The following is a 19,627-nucleotide window of genomic DNA, read 5'->3' on the forward strand; positions in this document are numbered from 1 at the left end:
ATCCCACATGAGTCTGTGCAGTGTACACTTTATGATTTCAGATCATCTAACAGAGCGTAGGCCTTATATACAAACAGCTAGTGAGAGATATGTGTGCCATGGGTTTTATAAATATTCACATTTATTTACTTTGGCGAGAAACTTTCTGATAGAGTTTCGACTCCTTTAAGGGTTCTTCAGGAGGGTCGATCATATTGTAAAGGCTGAAAAGGAGCTGCAGAAGGTGACAGCACCATGTAGTCCAAAAGCAAGCACTCTCATCATGGGGTTAAAAAAGTTATCAGGCCGTTTGGCTTGAGGCGCTCTGAGCTGTGCCTGATGCAAGAATGACATCCGACTGGTTTGAAGCAGCAACCAGGCCCATCTACACAGGGAGTCACCACTGTGCGCTTGCCAAGGCAATACTCAGTGCTTTGTTTAAGCATGCACAACACAGCAGAGTACTACTGAATTTATTTTAGGATACTGATCGACTGGTACCTTTGAAACAAAGCAGATGTCCATACAAAATGCACAAATAAAAACATGCACAAACCATATGTTAAACTATGAAGAAGTTTAAGTTTATTAACTGTAATAACTCGGATTTGTATTATTGGGGTAAAAAAAAAAGAACAATTTAAGCTAACAACCATAGCTCAGCATGTTTGTGTTTAAGTACTTTATAAAAGCCTCATATTTGAGCTGTTGCTTCAAGAGAATTTCTGTTCATGTGAAGCTGAGGAGAAGCCTTATTATTCTTTGTATTTTATACTGTAGAAAGTTCAGAACTCCAGATTGGAAGTGTTTTCTGTTGCATTAAAAGATATTGCTTTTCTTGTATAAGCTCACACTGTATTAACAACCCATTCACTGATGAAGCAGCGCAACACTTTACACAATAAACAGAAATTGTATTTGGCAGATGATTCCTTTGTGTGTCTCTGCATTCAGTCCATCGGTGTAGGTAACCTTAATCACACAGCTGAGTAGCAGTGGACTGCCGCAATGTAGCACCCAGGAGGCACCTGGGGTCAAGAGCTGAGGAACCTGAGTGTGTATTTCCAGCCTGTAGACCACCAATGACCCCTGCAATTCAGATCAAAAGAAAAGTGATTCAAATATTGTTGAAATGAGATTGTTCATAGACAACAGAGGTATTTAAAAAAGAGAAATTAACCCGCAGCTTTTCATATCCAACAGTGGCTTTAATGAATTTTTACAGAATCCATAAGAATCATGTAAATTTTAACTCTGCATGATTACGGTAGCTGTTCAAAAATAAGATGCAGTATTTTAAAGTTCACATGCACATGCACGCACGCACACACGCACACACGCATACACACAAATAGTTTCCCAGATATAACTTCCAATTTTGCAAGTAACAGATATACTGAGTGATATTCCTATGAAGACAGAAGCTTGCGTTCATGTTAGTGCGCGCGTTACCAAAGCCAGCACAATGAGCCCTGAGAATTGACCGAATCTGTTCAAGATCGTCTCAGCAGAAAGCTGCAGTCATACCATCCTGCAAACCTTGATTTTAAACCTGCACATCATTTCAGTTCCCTTTGTTTGGTTTTTGTAGTCTTTACGCTCCATGGGCAGTATCTGGCATCCACGGCTATTTAAAAATAAAAATTAGCCATTGGCCGTCACCATAAGACACATAAGTATCAGGTTGTACCAGTAGCTCAAGATAAGAATCAACAACAATGAAAGCTGGTTGACATTGACAAGTTTTGGGATTATTTTTTCATGGTCACAACCCCCATACTGAACTCTGCTGCTCTTCACTGAAATGCATGTGATACTATGATTGATTGATTGATCTCTAAGATGAAAAAAAAATCTCTGTAACCTTAAGAGTCTCTTCTCAGAGAGCTCTTGCTAAGACTAATAACAGAACAGAATTGGATTTAGTCTTGTTGCTTTTTCAGACGACTAAAATCAGCTTAGATTAATATTGTCTTGATTTATGCCGAGTAATTAAACACTAAAATGAAAACACAATCAGGAACACTGAAATCTACAAGCACATGAACACAACAGATTTCCCGATGTCTGATTATCACATTTGGTAATTGGGATAATGAATAACTTCACCTTCCTTCCACTCGTGTTTTGGGGAAATCTGACTGTTACATTTCCACAGTCCTTTTCTATCATTCCATTACTTATGGAATAATCTGCTGTTATTGAAAATAAGAAGAAAAACTTACTCCACATTATTTAAAACATTGAATTACCTTTGTTCAGAAAAAAAAACTCTGATGAAATCATGGATCTTCTGCTTTACCATTGCTTACCAAGTCCCATATTACTTCTGAATACCATCAGACGATTGTTCACAATCCAGTGGATTTCTATTCCTGAAGATGGAAATCAGTAATTATTGCTGAAAATACAATTCAAATATAACTAGCCAGGGTAAATAGACTTCAAGTGCTGCATATTGACTAAACTTTGAATATCAACTTAATGTCAGTCTGAAGTCTGAGAGAAATACAGAATAGTTGTTTCAATTGTAAGTTAATCTAGACAGGTCACTAGACCAACACACAGCAAACACAGACATCCACACACACTCACATCATACTGCTTGGTTCGAGTCACTAACCAGACTCAGACGCATGTGTTTGGACTGTCAATGCAAAGTGGAGCATCTAATTAAAACTGGTATATGCACAGGGACGACTTAAAAAAACTCCACATGAGAGGTGGTAGAACCTGAGTTTATTTTAAATGTGATGAATGAACTGAGCTTGTCACATTCAGATGCTGTCAGTCTGTGATGCTGAGCCAGCCTGCCACATGACAGCGGCGAAGTGATAAAAGTTGGCCATCTTTAATGGAATCAGTTACACCTGTTTGACAGGTTGGACTTTCCTTACGTGAGAAGACCTAATAGCAGCCAATCCCCATCACTCCCAGATTCCTGCTCCGTCTCTTTGATGTTGGAACACTAATGTTCAACTTTAAATATTATTGCAAGTTTGAGGGAATGCGACCAAGACAAATCTGTATTTTCTTGACAGATCGGTTCATCACAGCTGAAAACTGTACAACCAGGTATACATATCATTTTAATTACAGACTTAGAGTCTCTAAAGCAGGTTTTTGCTGAATTATGAGCAAATAGTACCCTCATGTGGGCTTGACAGTTTGTTCTGAAGTTTCCATAAATAAGCTGTAATTGTCCTGTGAGAGCATAACCTACTACAATCCCCCTCAGATCATGTTGACATACCATCAAGTAAGAAGTGAAAACTGCTGTTCCTTCGACTGCATGTTATTATATTTCAATATTATTCAGAAATCTTTTGAATGACAACTATACAACATCAGGTTGCTTCTTCATTGTGTGCATATCCTCAGCGACGCCCAGTCCTGGCTGTCCTGCTCCAAGAGGGCACTAGATGGCATGTTTCCCATATAATGTATCCTGTAGCTTGTGATGCATCCCCAGTTAACTCTGGGTTTGAACCCAGATGTTCTGTTAGACCACAGGAGGTATTAAGTGTCTCATTGTCACTTCCTGCAGAGCTTCAGTGAAAAAAACTGAAACTGTGATGGTACATTAGCACAACTAGAAAATTTTAATTTTTGCAAGTATTAACCTGCTATGGTCATTAGTTATATGTGTTATATATTTATTAAAGATATAATCTCACATTCAAGCTGTTTCAAGCTTGCAGCTTCAAACTTTCTTTTGTTTTCTTTGCAATTTTAGCTGTGTGTTAATTGTTGATTTTAAGAGAGAAGCCTGGTAGAATTTCATTGTACAAGGTGTGGAATGGCATTAAAGATAATTCATTATGACACATCTGAGAAATGCAGGGCATTTGGGGCAAGAAGACATTGAGCATGTTGTGATTGTGGTCTTCCAACTACAGAAGTGTCCATGTCTGCTCCAGAATGTAAACAGGATTTTGGCTGTTGTTGATCCCAGTAAAACAGCCACACTTTTTACCCCTTTCTTGTGAAAACCCACACATTGCCTTCTGCTTTGGATTCAATTGGCTTCAATCAGTGACTTCACTAAAAAAATATTTGGGTATTATTCCTCTAGTCGTGCTCCACCTTTCCCAGAAGTGAGCTTACACTGTAGCTCCTCCCCAATGTTTCCTTCCTTTGTGAGACTGATGAGCATGAGGCAGCGCTTGCAGGAAGCCACGTGACCGCCATGCAGAGGCCGCTAATTACTGAAATCCTCAGAAATCAGGCACTACAATGAAGAACCATTATTAAATCTGTGAAATATTAACATTATGAGCAGCTGGCATTCACACATCAAGCCATCCCGTATAAACACAGGACCTGGTCTCACAGGCCTGCCAGTGTGGAGTCTGCATGTTCTTTCTTTGTGTGTTTGGGTTTTCTGTGAATACTCAGGTTTTTCCTCCCACAGCCCAAACCATGTTGATTAAGAGGAATGGATTGAATGGATAAAGTATTTGTATGATTGGCACATAAAAATTTATCTATCCCCTAAATTGATCCATATTAATGGTGCCGGGGAGGTTTGGCCATGCACTGTAATCCAGTTACATTTCAGCAGGGGGCATTTTAAAGGAGATTCTGTATCCACTGTGCTTTTTCCTTCTTATCTCTGCTGAACATGATCCAAACTGTTGAGTTTTTTCAGGCTGTCCGGTTCACAGATTTTGCACATTTGAGAAAAAGTTGTAGAAAGTCATGTTCTACTTCATAGAGGGTCAACGATGTTGGAGAGATCAGAGAATCTGGTTCTGCCGGTGTGAGTGAGTTTGAATGTGCCGATCCTTAGCTCACATCTCAGCTCACAGCGCGTACTGTGGTGACAGAAGACATAACTCATAATGAAAACTGGTTTGATCAGCCATGTGTAAACAATGGAGAATCACACAAATGAAACAAAGCTGGCACAGCTAATAAAGTCACAGACAATTTCCAAAAATAAACTTAAAACAAAAAAGGAGCATTTGATTCAAGTCAAGCACTTAAAAACGTGTTACTGAAAGTAGACATATTTTCATCTGTTACCTGTGATGTTTCAAGATTTAAGATTTATTAACATAAATTATTTATTAAGTCGAATTTAGATTAAGCTATCTTTTGCAATGGAGACCTGGCTAAGGTAGCATGAATTATTCCCAGTTTTTACTTCAGTAAAAGTAGCAACAACTGTGTAAAAATGACTTTGATGAAATACTGAGTTAAACGCTTCACTGAAATGTACATACACATGCACAAAATAAAGGTGACGTTGGTAAAACTGTTATCATGGATTTGACAGCAGTTATTATCAGAGGCATATTAGACCTATATATATATTAAACCTTTTTAGTCCCTCATTACGCACAAAAAAGTGAAGGCATTTTTATTTGATAGATTTTTTTTTTTTACTGAAACAACATTTTTGGAGGAATAAGGCCTATTATTGATGACATTCAGTCTCTAATTTATATATAGCAGTATGAAATCTGTCCCTGTAACTCTGAATGTATAAAATAACGTGTTTCCAGTAAAGCAGCGCAGCAAAGGATGTTGTAAAACTGGGCTAATGGTCTCTGTTTTTGTTTTGTTAGTCTCGGGGATGTCTTTGTTGGTGTGATAAGGATTTGCTATTTTCCTTCACTGACAGAGCTGATTTCCTGTTCATGTTTGGAGATTTTATTTTCAACTCAGTTCTTTAACATTAATCACATTTAATCCTTTTTTAAAAAGGAAATGTATAATCATGAGAGTTATTAATTCATCTTTATGAAATTTTGATAAGTCAGTTGAATGGAAATTTAAGTTGAATTAAATACATTTGTTGCCAAGTGACACACTGGTGAATTCTTTACTCATATAAACATCAATATTTATCATTGCTTTGTCCAAAAAAGAGTTGTGGGGGTCTAGAGCTGGTCGCAGCTGAATATGAGTGGCTGAGGGTGAATTCCAGACAGGGGCCAGGCCATCACAGGGAAAAAAGAAAATGCCTGCAAATCGCAATTGCACTTAATTTACAAAAAAGTGTAATGGAAACATAGTTGTTGATAAAACAGTAAAAACAGGAGCAGAGCCTCAGGCTGGGTTAAAAGCCAAATCACAAAATGTGTTTTCAGACCATTTTTAAAAATGGACAGTGGGGGGGCCTGCCTGGTGAATCCTCACCCCACAACTTAAAGGCAGCAACAGAAAAAGCTCTGCAACCTCTGAGCTTCCTGGAGCAGCTGATCAGCTGACCTGAGGCACCAAGCAGCTCAGAGAGGTAATGCAGGGTGAGATTATTCAGAGATTTAAAAACAGTTTAGGGCTTGAGTGGCAGAGAGTTCCATTATTGCAAAAGCTTGGTCACCCTTAGTCACCATGCGAGCTCTGTGGGTTACCAGCAGAGCTCCGTCTGCAGACCTCAGTGGTCTAGAGGGATTATATCTGCTTAGAAGATCTGAAATGTAAGGGGGAGCGAGGCTGCGCCGTGATTTGAAAGTCTTTAGCAGAATTTTGAAATCAGAATTGAACTGGAAGCCAGTGTGAGGAGGTCAGGACAGGGGGTGGTGTGTTCAGATTTCTTTGTCCCAGTAATGAGGCAATTGGCAGCATTTTTGAATTAGTTGGAGACGTTGGAGGGAGTGCTTACTGATGCCAGTGTAAAGGACATCAGCGCAAGGCATCTTTCTTCCTTAGCGCGATATAAATCTGGCTGTTGTCCACATATCGGTGGAATGAGATGCCATGCGTTCTCCGGATGGACCACAGTGAGAGTGAATAGATAGAAAAAGGCAGAAGCCCCAAGACTGAGCCCTGCGGAACTCCGTAAGAAAGAGGAGTGGAGGAGGAGTTGGAGCCAACTAGAGAAACATTGATGACTCTGTCTGCCAAGTAGGACCTAAACCATTGAAGTGCATGCCCACTGATGCCAACCCAGTGCTGTGGTTGAGATATTAAGATGTTGTGAGCCACAGTGCCAAATGCAGCAGTTTGGTCCAGAATAATAAGAACCATATCGTCACCGGAACCTTTTTCCTATGCTCCAACACCCTGAGTAAAGCTGACTTGGTGCTGTGCAGGGGTTTAAAACCAGATTGGAAAGGTTTGGGGATGTTATGATTGTCCAGGTGGTTCGTTAGCTGCAGGTAAACAACCTTCTCCAAGATTTTAGAAATTAAAGGCAGGTTGGAGATGGGCCTACTGAATGGATTGTACTACTTCATGTTTTTTTTTGTTTTTTTTTTACTGGGACAATGCCAGAGGACAGAGTGCTGTGAGTAATAACAAACTGACCTATGCTGGAGAATATGTCTTTAAAAAGGTGAGGAGGGACGACATCGTGGGGGGAATGCAACACAAAGACCACCAAGTCCAGATTTCAGCCACAGTTACTCATGATGTGAGTCATATTAACGCCATTAAAATGTAATGTGTCTGTTTTTAAATCCCTCAACTGATCAGGAATGTGGAGGATGCAAGTAAAGCAGGATCTGTTAAACTACTCAATTCATCAACATTTTAAGTAGAATTGATGATAAAGTCCACATAAAGTCAAAGTTAGATTTGTGTCACAGTGCTTATAGATTGGTTATTGTTTATCAGCAACATCACAAAACTGTGTGGCAAAAAAAGGGAGCTGGTGTCCTGTCCAGCTGCTAAGCTTTTCCTTTTTTGGCTGCAATAAGGGAAGGACTTAAGCATAATTAGGTTTTCCTGTTTTTATTCGTCCTTGTTTTGTTGCTAAAAATCAACACCGGCCATTCAGTGACTCAAAGATCTATATGGTTTATCATTAGAGATTGAAAACTGTGATACAAGTCTAACTCAGACCTTTGCTATGATTAAGGTGGTAAATCCACGATGACATTTATTTTGACTGCCATGCTTGAGTGTGTGTCAGATCCTGAACTTGCTCAATTTCATTGACGTCAAAGAGACACCTCACTGTTTGACTGTAGCTACATCTAGTGGGAAGATGGCAGTAAACAACATGCATACTTTGGACTAAGGAACATTTATTTGAATTGAGAATAATACCAAAGAAAAATAATGAAGAATCATACAAAGCCAGTGCTGATCAAATGCTTAAGAGAGGCAGTTTGTGAGATCCATTTCATTCTTTTAAATTACCGGTAAATTTAGGCAACAAGGCACTGTTGTTGCTCGGTTTGTGTGTTTGTGTAATTGCAAGTAAATGTGAGCTTAAGTTACATATTTGTCAAATTTAGAAATGCATAAATTAATAAGAATGTTTTCTTTGATTCTGCATTTCGTCACATTTCTTTCACTGTGAGTTAAAGACTGAACATTTTTCTCAGGCCTCCACATGTGATTCTACAACACCTCAGTGTGCATTAGCTGGCTTGGACACTTGATGGATGTCATACTTCCCGGCATTTCATCAGCCAGTTGGTGCTGCATGCATGAATGCTGCAAACATACAAGAGGAATTCTCTGAAAATAAAGTCTGACCAGGATAACCCTCATAAGAGATGTTAAACAATGAGGGTGGCAAGAACTGAATACACAAATAAAGTAAGTGCTTTTAATGGAGGGCAACGAGATGACCTACTTCGGGAAAATTCAGGCGGGAGCTTAATTGCAGCAAAGTGTTTTGATGGAGGCTTATTTCAGGAAAAGGTGGAGACTGATCCAATCAGACAGACAAATGCAAGTGTTTACATACTGGCATCCCCTTCACCAAATTTGGTCAAATAATTTGGTAATTGTCTGAGTAAAGTGTATCCACGTAAACAGAGCTAGCAGTTGTGAATTACAGAAGAGAAGAATGACAATTGGGCATGTTAACCTTAAGCTGCCTGGGTTACAGGCCTCCTCTGGCTGCAGTTTTACTACTTTATCTTCAGGCATTTGCTGTTGCTGGTATGGTGTGGCAGATAAACAGGTACTTATTGGTCAGGATTAAGATATTTCACTAAGAGGAACAAAATGATGATTCCCTCATTGAAACACATAAGAGACATTAATTAATGATTATAAGTGATAAATCACCTGTATTGCATGGGATGAAAACACATGTATATCTCAAAACTTACCTTTTATCACATCAGTTTAACAGCAATTCACAAGTGACTTTTTTTCCAGTTGGAATTGGTTTAACCTGATATTATTTGTAAATATTCAGTGATCACTCTTTTATTGATTGCAGTTTTGTACGGAAAATATAAATAACTTACAGGTAGATTTGGCAAATCTTAATTGTAGACATATAGACATACTGTTATTATTATTATTATTATTATTATTATTATTATTATTATTATTATTATTACTGTTGTTGTTGTTGTTGTTGTTGTTGTCGTTGTTCACCACATTGTCACATATCGTGTTCATCAGAATCTGATCTGGTAGAGACACTATTTTGTATTTGTTTGCTTGTAATTTTTTATCCATTCCTGATTAAATAACTAAAAGTAAGGTCGATAAAAAAGTTTACATTTTTTCAAGTTTAAAACAACCATTATTTCTGAAATCAGGCATAACTTTTTAATATACCATGACTTCAGTTAAGCATAAATCTGTGTATCTTTTGTAGAAACTATCATTTCAACCTATGTGTTGGTCTTAAAAATCAATTTGTGCCAACAATATGCAGGAAATCCAGATTTGTAATTCAGTAAAATTATCTGGCAACCTTTAGAATTCTCTTGGCAGTTTTGAAAGTACGAGGTAATTAATTACATATTCTTGCATTATTGTTGAATTGGTACTATTTTTAAGTGGGCTTATTTCACTTTGAACTACACCATGATCTACTTTGCTACTGTTAAATTCAACAGTTACGTCCACGATTTGCATCGATATTAAAACATATGCTTCTTCTTTTTTAGACAAAGTGCCTGTTTCAAAGCTATATTTTAACTATTTTCCATAATATGACCTTGTATTCTACGTGAAAAAAGTACTTTAAAGTTGCATTTCCACTTTTATTTGTTGACATTTTCTTAAAATTCTCCTTGGTAGCGACAAAAACAACAAACAGGGCGGAAAAACAGTTGACAAACACAGTTTAAAGCTGTAGCAGAAACATCCAAACATCCCCCTCTAAATGTGGGTCAGCTTTTTTTTTTTTTTTTAGTAGCGGTTCATGTTGCCATCATCAATTAATTGAGCTGATAAGACTTCCAGGGCAGAAGTCCCGCCGCCGCCCTCGGTCAGGTGGAGCAGGGTCTTCTCCTGCGTCACGCCTCGTGCGCTTTAAATAGCAGCTGCACGCAGAGTCCTGCTGCACATCAAAGACCGGGGACCCCCATCCTGCTGCCTCCATCGCCACTGGTTGCTGTTTTTAGGGAGGAGGAACCTTTTTTTTTTTTTTTTTTTTTTTTTTTAATTCAAAGTCCCTGAGCTCGTGCTGCCCCTGCTTTGATCCGGACAGGATGGCCAGCTCCGGACTGCAGCTCCTCGGGTTCCTCCTCTCTCTGGCCGGAGTCGCCGCCACGGTGGCCGCTACCTTCATGGTGGAGTGGAAGAAGCAGTACCAGGGAAAGGGGCACCGCATCTACGAGGGTCTCTGGATGAGCTGCAGCGGCAATGAGAGGACGACCTGTGAAATTCACGAGTCTCTCCTGAAGCTGCCAAGTAAGTTTTGTTTAGTTTTCTTTAGTCGTCATATCTGTGTGTCCTCTGCAGACCAGACCTCGCTTCTTGAGATACCTTCCACTGGCATTAAAGTTACTATAATTAGGCAGAAGTGCGTCTTAACAATAGCCTCTGTCCACTGACCTCTGTTGACACTGACATGCAGCAGTTTTTATTGCTGAAGTTTAATATTTGTGCATATTTGATAAATCAAAGTTTTCATTTTAATATCAAAGTTTATCATTTTGTATTGCTGCAAAATGAAAAAAAAAAAGCCTGCCAGAAAGGAAACACCAATGACACTGGTGCAATAAAAGATATAAGTCATAAGTATCAAAGGTTTTTGTACATTTGTAGTAACGTGTGTGCCTCTCATCCTGAAGCTGAGGTCCAGGCTACCAGGGCTGCAATACTGCTCAGCCTCTTCCTCTCCGCTTTGGCACTGATGGTCTCCACTGTGGGAATGAAGTGCACGCGCTTCATGGATGGCATGGCCAAGAGCAAATCCACTACAGCCATGATTGGAGGAATCATGTTCATGATTTCAGGTGAGTTCAGTGAGTGCAGATCCAAACAGGCCTCTGACCGGCTTCATCAGGCAACAACAACAAGAATATTATGTGGAAAACTTCCTGTGAAGTCAGTTCATGCATTATTATTGTTATTATTATAGCTAAACAGTGTTATTGAGTTACATTGATGAGGTATATTCCAGACACAGTATGATCTTTGTTTATTCTTCAAACATATATCTTTGGGGTGTTTCTTTTAAACTGATTTTATCTTAAATAACTAGATGATTCTATACAAACACACAAGTGATATGGATACTAAATAAATGGTGGAGATAATGTAAATTGACACTTTGTTGATAGCATAGATTTACTTATTTGCTGAATCAGCACTTTTTTCAGTCGCTTGACTTTTATTTGTCATGAACAGCTGGGCTTAGAAAATGTTTGTCATGATGATCAGTTTCTCTTGCTGTCTTTGTTTAGGTTTATTGACCATCACCATCACCTCCTGGTACGTTAAAATGATCGTCCAGACCTTCCATCAAACTCATCGACTTCTGAGGTGCAGCAGTCAGGAGACGCCTTTCCTACAAACACAGCCACACATGCACAGGAAACGCAGATCTCAATGTGGATGTTTGTGCTTTCCTCGGCAGCTATGAGTTCGGTAAGGCAGTGTTTGTCAGCTGGGCTGGAGGACTCCTTACCATGGCGGGCGGAGCGTTCCTGAGCTGCCGCAGATGTTGCAGATCCAAATCATCCGAGTCCATAAGCTCCAACCAGCTCCTCCCCAACTCCAACCCCAAGTCCAACTACGTCTAGTGGAGGCAGGAGGAACCATGGAGAGGGCAGCACACCCCCCCCCCCCCCCCCCCCCCCCCCCCCCCCCCCCCCCCAGTGAGAAGGTTATCCATCTGACCAGGATCAGTCCCTCACAGCCCCACTGTGTGATTCAGAAGACTGAATGTGAGGTTTTTTTTTAGGTGCACACACACAACCACAGCAGTAGTATCTCAAGCTGTCACCTTTAAGGATGTGAAAATGTACTATTTAAATTACTTGTCAATAATTAATTTTTTTTTCTCCTGTTTGAAGTCCATTTGTAAATCAATCATGAAAGATACTTGTCAACGTTCCCAACTATTTGTTTACTTTCCATATTGCACATAAAGGTTTAAAAGATTTGTTTTTGCTGTACTTGCCTAAAAAAAAAAGATCCCTTTTACATTCTCAGTTTCACCTTGCTGTTAGTATAATGTGTTATTTCCTTGCTGTATATGTTATGTATTATGTGACAGTTTAAATGATAGTTTAATGTACATTTTCAAATGATAAATAAAGATTTTTTTTTCATTTTGCTTTGTAGACAAATCTGATGTTTTTAGTAAACAGTCATTTCTTTCAGTTTTCCATTGAGTGAACAATCATTTTATCGTGCAGTTCTCCAGTAACGGTCTTCTGCTGTTTTCAAACTGAGATGCACTTCAACTCTGCTGATTATTATGTGGCTGCTTGTTGGAGTAACTGTGCAAATCGAGTTGCACGGTTACTCCAAATGTCACTGTAAATATGACTTATATGTGAAAAAGGCTTTGAGAGTTGCTAGCCATGTAGGAAAATATAGCAGGGAAAATATATTTCAAAATGTTCAATTATTTATTGGTGTTCACCATAATTTGGTTGAACATTTCAAAGTTTCCTGACACCTCGCTGCTAATTTAATTCTTAATATTCGATAAATAAGTAAATATTATCCATCCATACATCCATCAATCCATCCATCCATCCATCCATCCATCCGTCCGGCTCCAAATTGATGTTTGTTTGTTTTTGTTGTTGTTTGGCTTATGGAAGGAAAATAGAACATCAGGAAGCAGAGAGAACATGCAAACTCCACACAAAAATAAGCCCCAAACCCATATTCCAACCAGAGACAGCCTCTGTGTGAGGTGAAGTTCTCTCAGCTAAAATCACTTCATATTGGTTTGATAACCTGAACCATTTATCTTACTGTTTGTCCAAGATGTGTGCTCTGGATGTTTAAAGATGTCATGCATGTGAGCTGAATGTAATGCCTGCATTTTGCAGTGCTCCTGAAGTAACTACTTTATGAGAGGTGTATTTTATTCTTTCACCTGAAATTGATTGCAAGTTGAATGCAGTTTACAATAGTCATACTTGAGCAAAGACCTTAGTCTTTCCAACTTTTGATTTGGAAAATACATTTTTCTGTAAGTTCTTTTCTTTTTTCATTCTTTTGTAAACTTTTTTGGAAAAAAATCTACTGTTGACTTATAAATACACATTCATATTTTGCCAGAGTTGTTAATATTTGGTGATAATGTTTCAATAAGAATGGGACAAGTTACATTATTGTTTTTAATATCTGGATCAGTAGACTTAATTTTTTTTAATAATGTTATTTGTTTATTTTTTAATACTGTACCACAAACATCAGTGAGAACAGCTGTTACTACAATTTTGTTTTTATAGATGAGTATTTAATGGAAAGGAAGTGCATAATCTACTTCAATGTACATTAAATAAGATAAGCGATTCCTTCAGAGTAATGACTCATAATGAGGGCCATATCATTGAAATTCCGTTCTTTTCAGTCTTGTTTATAAAAGATAAACTAAAGGAAAACAATAGAAACAGACACAATGCAGACATATTCGGTTAAATTAACTTGCATTTAAATTTTGTATGTGTTAATTGGGTTACTGTCAGACGTTTGCTTTGCTTGCGTTTTACTCAACAACAGTTGAAGCAGTACCATCTTCAAAGCTGCAGGATTCTCATGACTATCTCAGCTGAAACATAACATAGAGGCGGAGCTGTGCTGTGTCCTGACTGAGTCCAGCGGATGCCAGCTATCAGTCACAGGACATACATTCTGCAGTCTGATTGTGATCAACCCTTCCCCACAGTCCAGAAAAAAAAACATTAAATGAGTCTAAAAAAAACCACTTATGGCATATTTTTTGTTCCCTCTTCATACAAAACTGACGCTTTTTGGGGGATTTATTGACATAAGAAAATGAGTGAGCGAGTGAGTGAGCGAGTGAGTGAGTGAGAGAGTGAGTGAGTGAGTGTTACAGAGAAATCAATAATAAATTCTATTGTTGGTTCAACAAACTGCCAAGCATTTTTCTAAAGGATAAGCAATATCTGTGATGCAATTTTATGGCAGCAATTGTCTTTCACTTTATAAGATGTATTTCATTACTGTAATAAACTCTTATTAATTACTGATGAAGGATTTAAAGTTTCTAACGTTTTAAATAACTAGAGAATTGTGATATATGACTTAATTGCAATCGTCAGTGGCATTAAAGTTGGTGAACTGACTTTGAAAATGAATTAATAAATAAATGAATACATACCGGTACATACATACATACATACCACTGTGGTCAATGCAAAGGTGCTTGTTTGTTGAGTTTGCTCAGCACCATTGCCTTTATTACTGTAGAGCATCACTATGATTTTAAACCCATCTAAATGGTGAACAGGAAACGGACAACACTTATGTAGCGCTTTCTACACTGCTGGAGCAGAGCCCAAAGCGCTTTACACTGCTTATGACATTCACCCGCTCACACACACATCCACACACCAGTGGAGGCGTCTGCCATGTAAGGCATTCAGTCCATCATCATCTATTGTACTTGTTTCTCACAGTGTCCTAACTCACTGACCTATCATAGGAAGTGTCATCATTTTGTAAAATACACATTTAACACAAAGAACATCTCTTTTATTGCCACTTCATGTGTAAATGTTAATATTTTCTTTTCCTTCTGTAGGCTTTTCTTTGAAAACAGACTCAGTCCAGTCAAGTCTTTATTGAGACACTGTAAAGAAGTTGGACACTGACACAGACATTTCAGTAGAGCTGAATGTAAACTTTCTCTGAACAGACACAATGTATCTGATTTTTCCATGTGCTTCCATACAGAATGCTGCAGAGCGGGGTGAAATCATAACTTATGTGTTGCATCTAGCCATTAAACACATCTAACGATGATAAATGGGAAATAGACAACCAGACATACTGAAATATTTCATTTTAATGCGTTAAAAAAATTGAAAGGAAAAACAAAACAAAACGGATAACAACAAACAAACCTGGCCAATATAATGTTAAAGATATTTTATCATGAATCTGATTTATTTTCCAATTTCTCTTTAGTTTTTCAGCCCATAAAAATGTCTGAGTACACACATGACTGGCCTTTGTGATTTATTTGGTTTTTTAATAATACGCTTTTGTGCTTAGACTTGCTATTCTTCTGATAATCCTCACATGTAGCATAAAATCATATAATGGCCTTTAATGGGTAAATGTTATCCACTCCATTTGGATTAAGGTGTGTAAGTATGTGTTATTTCTGTTGAACAAAAAGTGCTTCTGTCTGTGCAAACTTTGTGGTTTTCACTGCTCCCTACTGGTGAGAACTGCTTGCAGTGACTTTTGGAAAACAAGTCTGGTGTAATGTTCCAACTATTTCAGATCTCAGACCTGATCGAGGCGGCTCTCTAGACATAGTGTATTTATCACAGAGACCATTGGATGGCTTCCACCGTATCTGTCCTCTCAGATGTCACACTGACAGTACAGCCATAAACTGGGCTCAACGGCCTTTATCTTATTCTTCTTTCTCTTCCTCCTCTTGGTCTTCCTCTGTGCAGAGTTGACCTTTTTGTTTCCTCTGTTGGACTTGTTTTCACTTGTTTCATTCTGCTTTCCTCACAGATGTGATTTGAATGTGTCGGTGAATGTCTTTTTTTCTTTATGTCTTCAAATGCAAAATGAGTCTTTCGTGAAAATGAGATCCTGGCCTCCCGGAGAAAACCTGGACAAGCAAAGGTGTTTTTCTTTAAAAGTAACCAATTAAGGGACAGCTGGAGTCAAATGGAAAGAAGAAAAGCTTTTCTACATAGTAAAGGCTAGAATGAAGACCAAATGCTGTTCTTAAAGTAAATAAAACGTGTTTTTGCTCACTCATCTACACTGTTTTAAGTTATCTAAACAAAGTCTTGTTTTTAAAGGTGACAAGTCACCAATCTATCACACGACACGCAAATAGAGGCAATGTGGGGTCAACAATAATCACATATGTTTCTTGGACCAAGGGAAGACTAAACTCCACAACATTTTAACTATAGGCACTGTTAATTCATTTTTGTTTGCTTGCTTCCTGAATTTTTTGTACTTATTTTGTGAAAATGCATGTGGTTAAAGTCACCACAAGAGGGAGACTGTCGTCATCAAAGCAAGCAAGCATGTTCTTCTACTGCAGACTCACTACAAAGATGTCTGTCTGACCATCAGAACTTTGGAAAAGCGGACGAAAGAGGACAAGAAAGAGGTTAAAACATGTTTACTACTATGCACTCAGAGGGTTAAAGACATTAACGAGAAAACAAAATTGTATTTTATTCCATGTAGCTACATTTATAGCTATATGTACATATTTTTTATGTCATGTCAGTCTTCTCGTAATTGGGAAAACTGCATAAATATGTGTATTTATGGTTCGCATAGATTTTTGTTTTTGTAGTAGTAGTTTTGATAAATAAAAAAAAGTCATACATTTTTGTAGACCTTTTGCTTCAACTTCGCAGGGGTCCTACACTTCCCCCTCTGAGCTTTTCTCACATCTTAAAAACCTTGGAAATTCCTCCTTAACCTGTTTGGAGGTCACTTCTGAGTTTCCAGGCTGTCTCGTGAAGACGCATAAATCCAGTGTTCTCTCGCGCGCTCTCCGTGGAGGAGCCCTGAGACTCCCCACGAGCCGCCTGCGAGGGGAAACGCGCTGTGATTGTACTCTGGCCATTCATCTCTTAGAGGGGAGGAGTCACCAGAGGCTCACGGGGGCCAAAACAAAATGTGTGTCCCTGATCCACTAACATTATTTCCGCCCTGGTGCCGTCCCGAGTGTCCGTGGAGCTTTTAAATGGACTGTGAGACGAGCTCGAGCCGCCTGTTGTGACCGCCGCTCCGTCCGCTCCCCGCCGCGTCGCCCCGCACCGTCCGAACCGAAGCAGAGGATGGATGGGAACTTCCCCCCGGCTCTCATCTTGTCTGTAGTCCTGCTCTCAGCTGTGTTGACGTCCTCGGCGGCTTTTCTGGAGCCCTACGACCTGTTATATGACAACGCGGTGCAGGCGTTTTACAACGGCGACTACAGAAATGTGGTGCGCTTCATGGAGGGCGCGCTCAGCACGCACCGGGAGGTCCGACGCACCAGAGTCCGGTGCCGGCTGAGGTGTCAGGACCAGCATCCGTTTGGGAAAACCTTCTCAGACCTGCGTTTCTTCGACGTGGTCCTCAGGAGAGCGGCGTGCATGAACCGGTGCATCGAGGAGAAACTCGGCGCACAGTCCGTGCACAAAGTCAGCGAGGATGTAGTGCAGGACTTCAACAGGAGGATCCCGTACAACTACCTGCAGCTGGCTTATCAGAAGGTAAGGGGGCAGATCTGCGCGTGAATCACAGCAAAGCGGCTGTGAATGGGGAGTATTGTTGTTGGAGGTTGGCTTGACTGCTCTCTTCGCTCAACATTACCTGCTGCATTCTCCATCAGCTGTAGCAGCTGCCTGGCCAACAACCTGATGCAGAGATCAGGAGAGGTCACCAGGCTTCACGCTTGCTGCATGGCACACACAAAAAACTGGCTATGTCCCCACTGCTCCACACTTCTATAAGAAAATCAGACTAAAAGTTAGTGCAGCTTGTCCACGTTGTTGACACATCTTGAGTTGTAAACATCCTAACTGAACACTGGCTCAGGTGTACAGGGGATGCAAATATATAAACATACCAGCTATTATTATTATTATTCCAACTGTGCAGAATCAGTACATCTATCAGTCTGTCTATCTGTCTATTTGTCTGTCTGTCTGTAAATTTCAGTCTATTTAAGATGGTATTATGGAAACAGGTAATTTTCCGTTGACAGCCACAGCAGCAGCGTGGTACAATGTGAGGTGTCCAGTGGTGTGTTGTTGGTATCGGATTTACATGGAGGTGGATCAAAGCTGTGCAACTAACTCATAGCAGGCCCACTCCACAGATGTCCCTGCACTTGCTTCAGTTCTTTGTTTGCACTTTTTGTTTTATTTTTGTGGTTCCTCTGCATGCTGTGTTATTTTTGAATAAATATTTGCGGGTTATGCTTTTCCTCACCCTCTTTCCTGCTGTAAAGGAAATCCACAGCACTGCAAACATGTTTCTTAAAAATGCAACAGACAAGGTGCCCTTGATAGTACATTCAGGTCAAAAATTGACATTTTTCTGTCATTGAAACCATCAAACAGCACCTACAGGGACAGACTGGTGTAATTCATTCAGCAGTCTTGCACATGTCTGAAACAGCATTTCCCATGAGGTATATCCTTTGGTTGGGACTTGATGAAAGGCGTGGGAACAATCCAGGAAAAAGATAAAATGGGAGAGCTGGGAACAAAGTGTAGTGGTTTATTTACTGTGTGTGAATCAGTGGGTGACCGGTGTCCTCTGGGAGTGAGTCGGTTTGATGCATCTCTGGTATTGTGAGAAAGTTTGGAAAGTTTGTCACAGTTTTATTGTGCATAGTTTTAGAAAATACTGAATAACAGTTAATATGTTTATAGTGTTATCTCAAACTAGCTGGAAATCAAGTCCAGCTTAAAACAATTACATTATTATTCCAAGTTTTAGATGTGATCCTGTTCATTGATTCTCTTTCTCTTAGCAGTTCCTTCAGCTTCAGGCCACTTCCGGGTTGGGATTTTTTTTTTTTTTTTGTGTTATTAAAATATCCTTCAAACACCATATAAAAGAAAAATCGAAGGGAAAAAAACGTTGGTGAATCTTAATCCATTTTTTCCTAATAGTGAGTAAGGCCTTGACATTTTAACCGAGTTGGAGTTAAACTGGGAAGCTGGCAACCATCTTTTCCCGTGTAGCTGAGACTAGACTTCCCTGGCCGCTGACAGCAAACGCCTTCAAATGCTCCAGCGATGACACACAGCTTCCACTGCCTATAAGTGGCAGGAAGTTCATCGGTCCAGTTGCTGTCTGTTGGCAAATTGTTTCACCCTCTTTTTTTTTTTTTTTTTTTATTTCTGAATCAGCAAAGCAGGAGTGAGAGCTGAATCAGTGTCCTCATAAAAGTCCACTCTGCTGTCTAGACATGTGCGTAGACGAGGCTTTATCCTCTGATGTTTGTCCAGCTGTAAAAATATTACTCAACTTCTGTGTGCAGAATTATGATATTTGTAACATCTGTTTGGACAAAAGAGTGGCACACTGTGTGAGGAAGGAATGGAAGCCTCCCTGAATAATTGAGCAGATCCTTTATCCTCCTCCTCCTCTGTTTTGGTCCGTGTCTCCTGGTTTGCTGACGTCTTCATGAGTCGGGAACACATCAGCTCACAGTGCTCTGATCTTGATCTGACCACAGGCAAGCGGCTAAAAGTGAGCAGATGTGACCACATCAGACCTATTAATGTGTACATATGCATGCTATCGTTTTATTTTTGAATGTGTTCATGTGTACATTCACCCTCACACGTGTGTT

The 19,627-nt window shown here is 39.5% G+C and overlaps 2 protein-coding genes across 2 annotated transcripts in view; both read left to right on the plus strand.

The window, feature by feature from the left end:
- Window positions 1–10,312: 10,312 nt before the first annotated feature.
- On the plus strand, window positions 10,313–11,913 carry LOC115381876 (claudin-7). The gene is made up of 4 exons (XM_030083503.1): window positions 10,313–10,542; window positions 10,926–11,090; window positions 11,541–11,619; window positions 11,714–11,913. Exons 1-4 carry the CDS (start codon window positions 10,341–10,343, stop codon window positions 11,877–11,879), a joined length of 612 nt encoding a protein of 203 aa, XP_029939363.1. The 5' UTR covers window positions 10,313–10,340; the 3' UTR covers window positions 11,880–11,913.
- A 4,992-nt stretch (window positions 11,914–16,905) lies between these two features.
- p3h2 (prolyl 3-hydroxylase 2) overlaps window positions 16,906–19,627 on the plus strand; it is a 52,726-nt gene continuing 50,004 nt past the window's right edge. Inside the window, exon 1 of the mRNA XM_030083490.1 lies at window positions 16,906–17,531. Coding sequence (XP_029939350.1) covers window positions 17,115–17,531 — 417 coding nt within the window. The 5' untranslated portion in view covers window positions 16,906–17,114. The remainder of the gene's footprint in view (window positions 17,532–19,627) is intronic.

Source organism: Salarias fasciatus, chromosome 23 (assembly GCF_902148845.1).
Source record: "Salarias fasciatus chromosome 23, fSalaFa1.1, whole genome shotgun sequence".
Lineage (NCBI taxonomy): Eukaryota > Metazoa > Chordata > Actinopteri > Blenniiformes > Blenniidae > Salarias > Salarias fasciatus.

Coding starts and splice junctions, on each gene's coding strand:
- LOC115381876 (XM_030083503.1), top strand. CDS start 10,341: ATGGCCAGCTCCGGACTGCAGCTCCTCGGGTTCCTCCTCTCTCTGGCC. Junction 11,091..11,540: donor AATCATGTTCATGATTTCAG/GTGAGTTCAGTG, acceptor GTCTTTGTTTAG/GTTTATTGACCATCACCATC. Junction 11,620..11,713: donor CAAACTCATCGACTTCTGAG/GTGCAGCAGTCA, acceptor TTTCCTCGGCAG/CTATGAGTTCGGTAAGGCAG.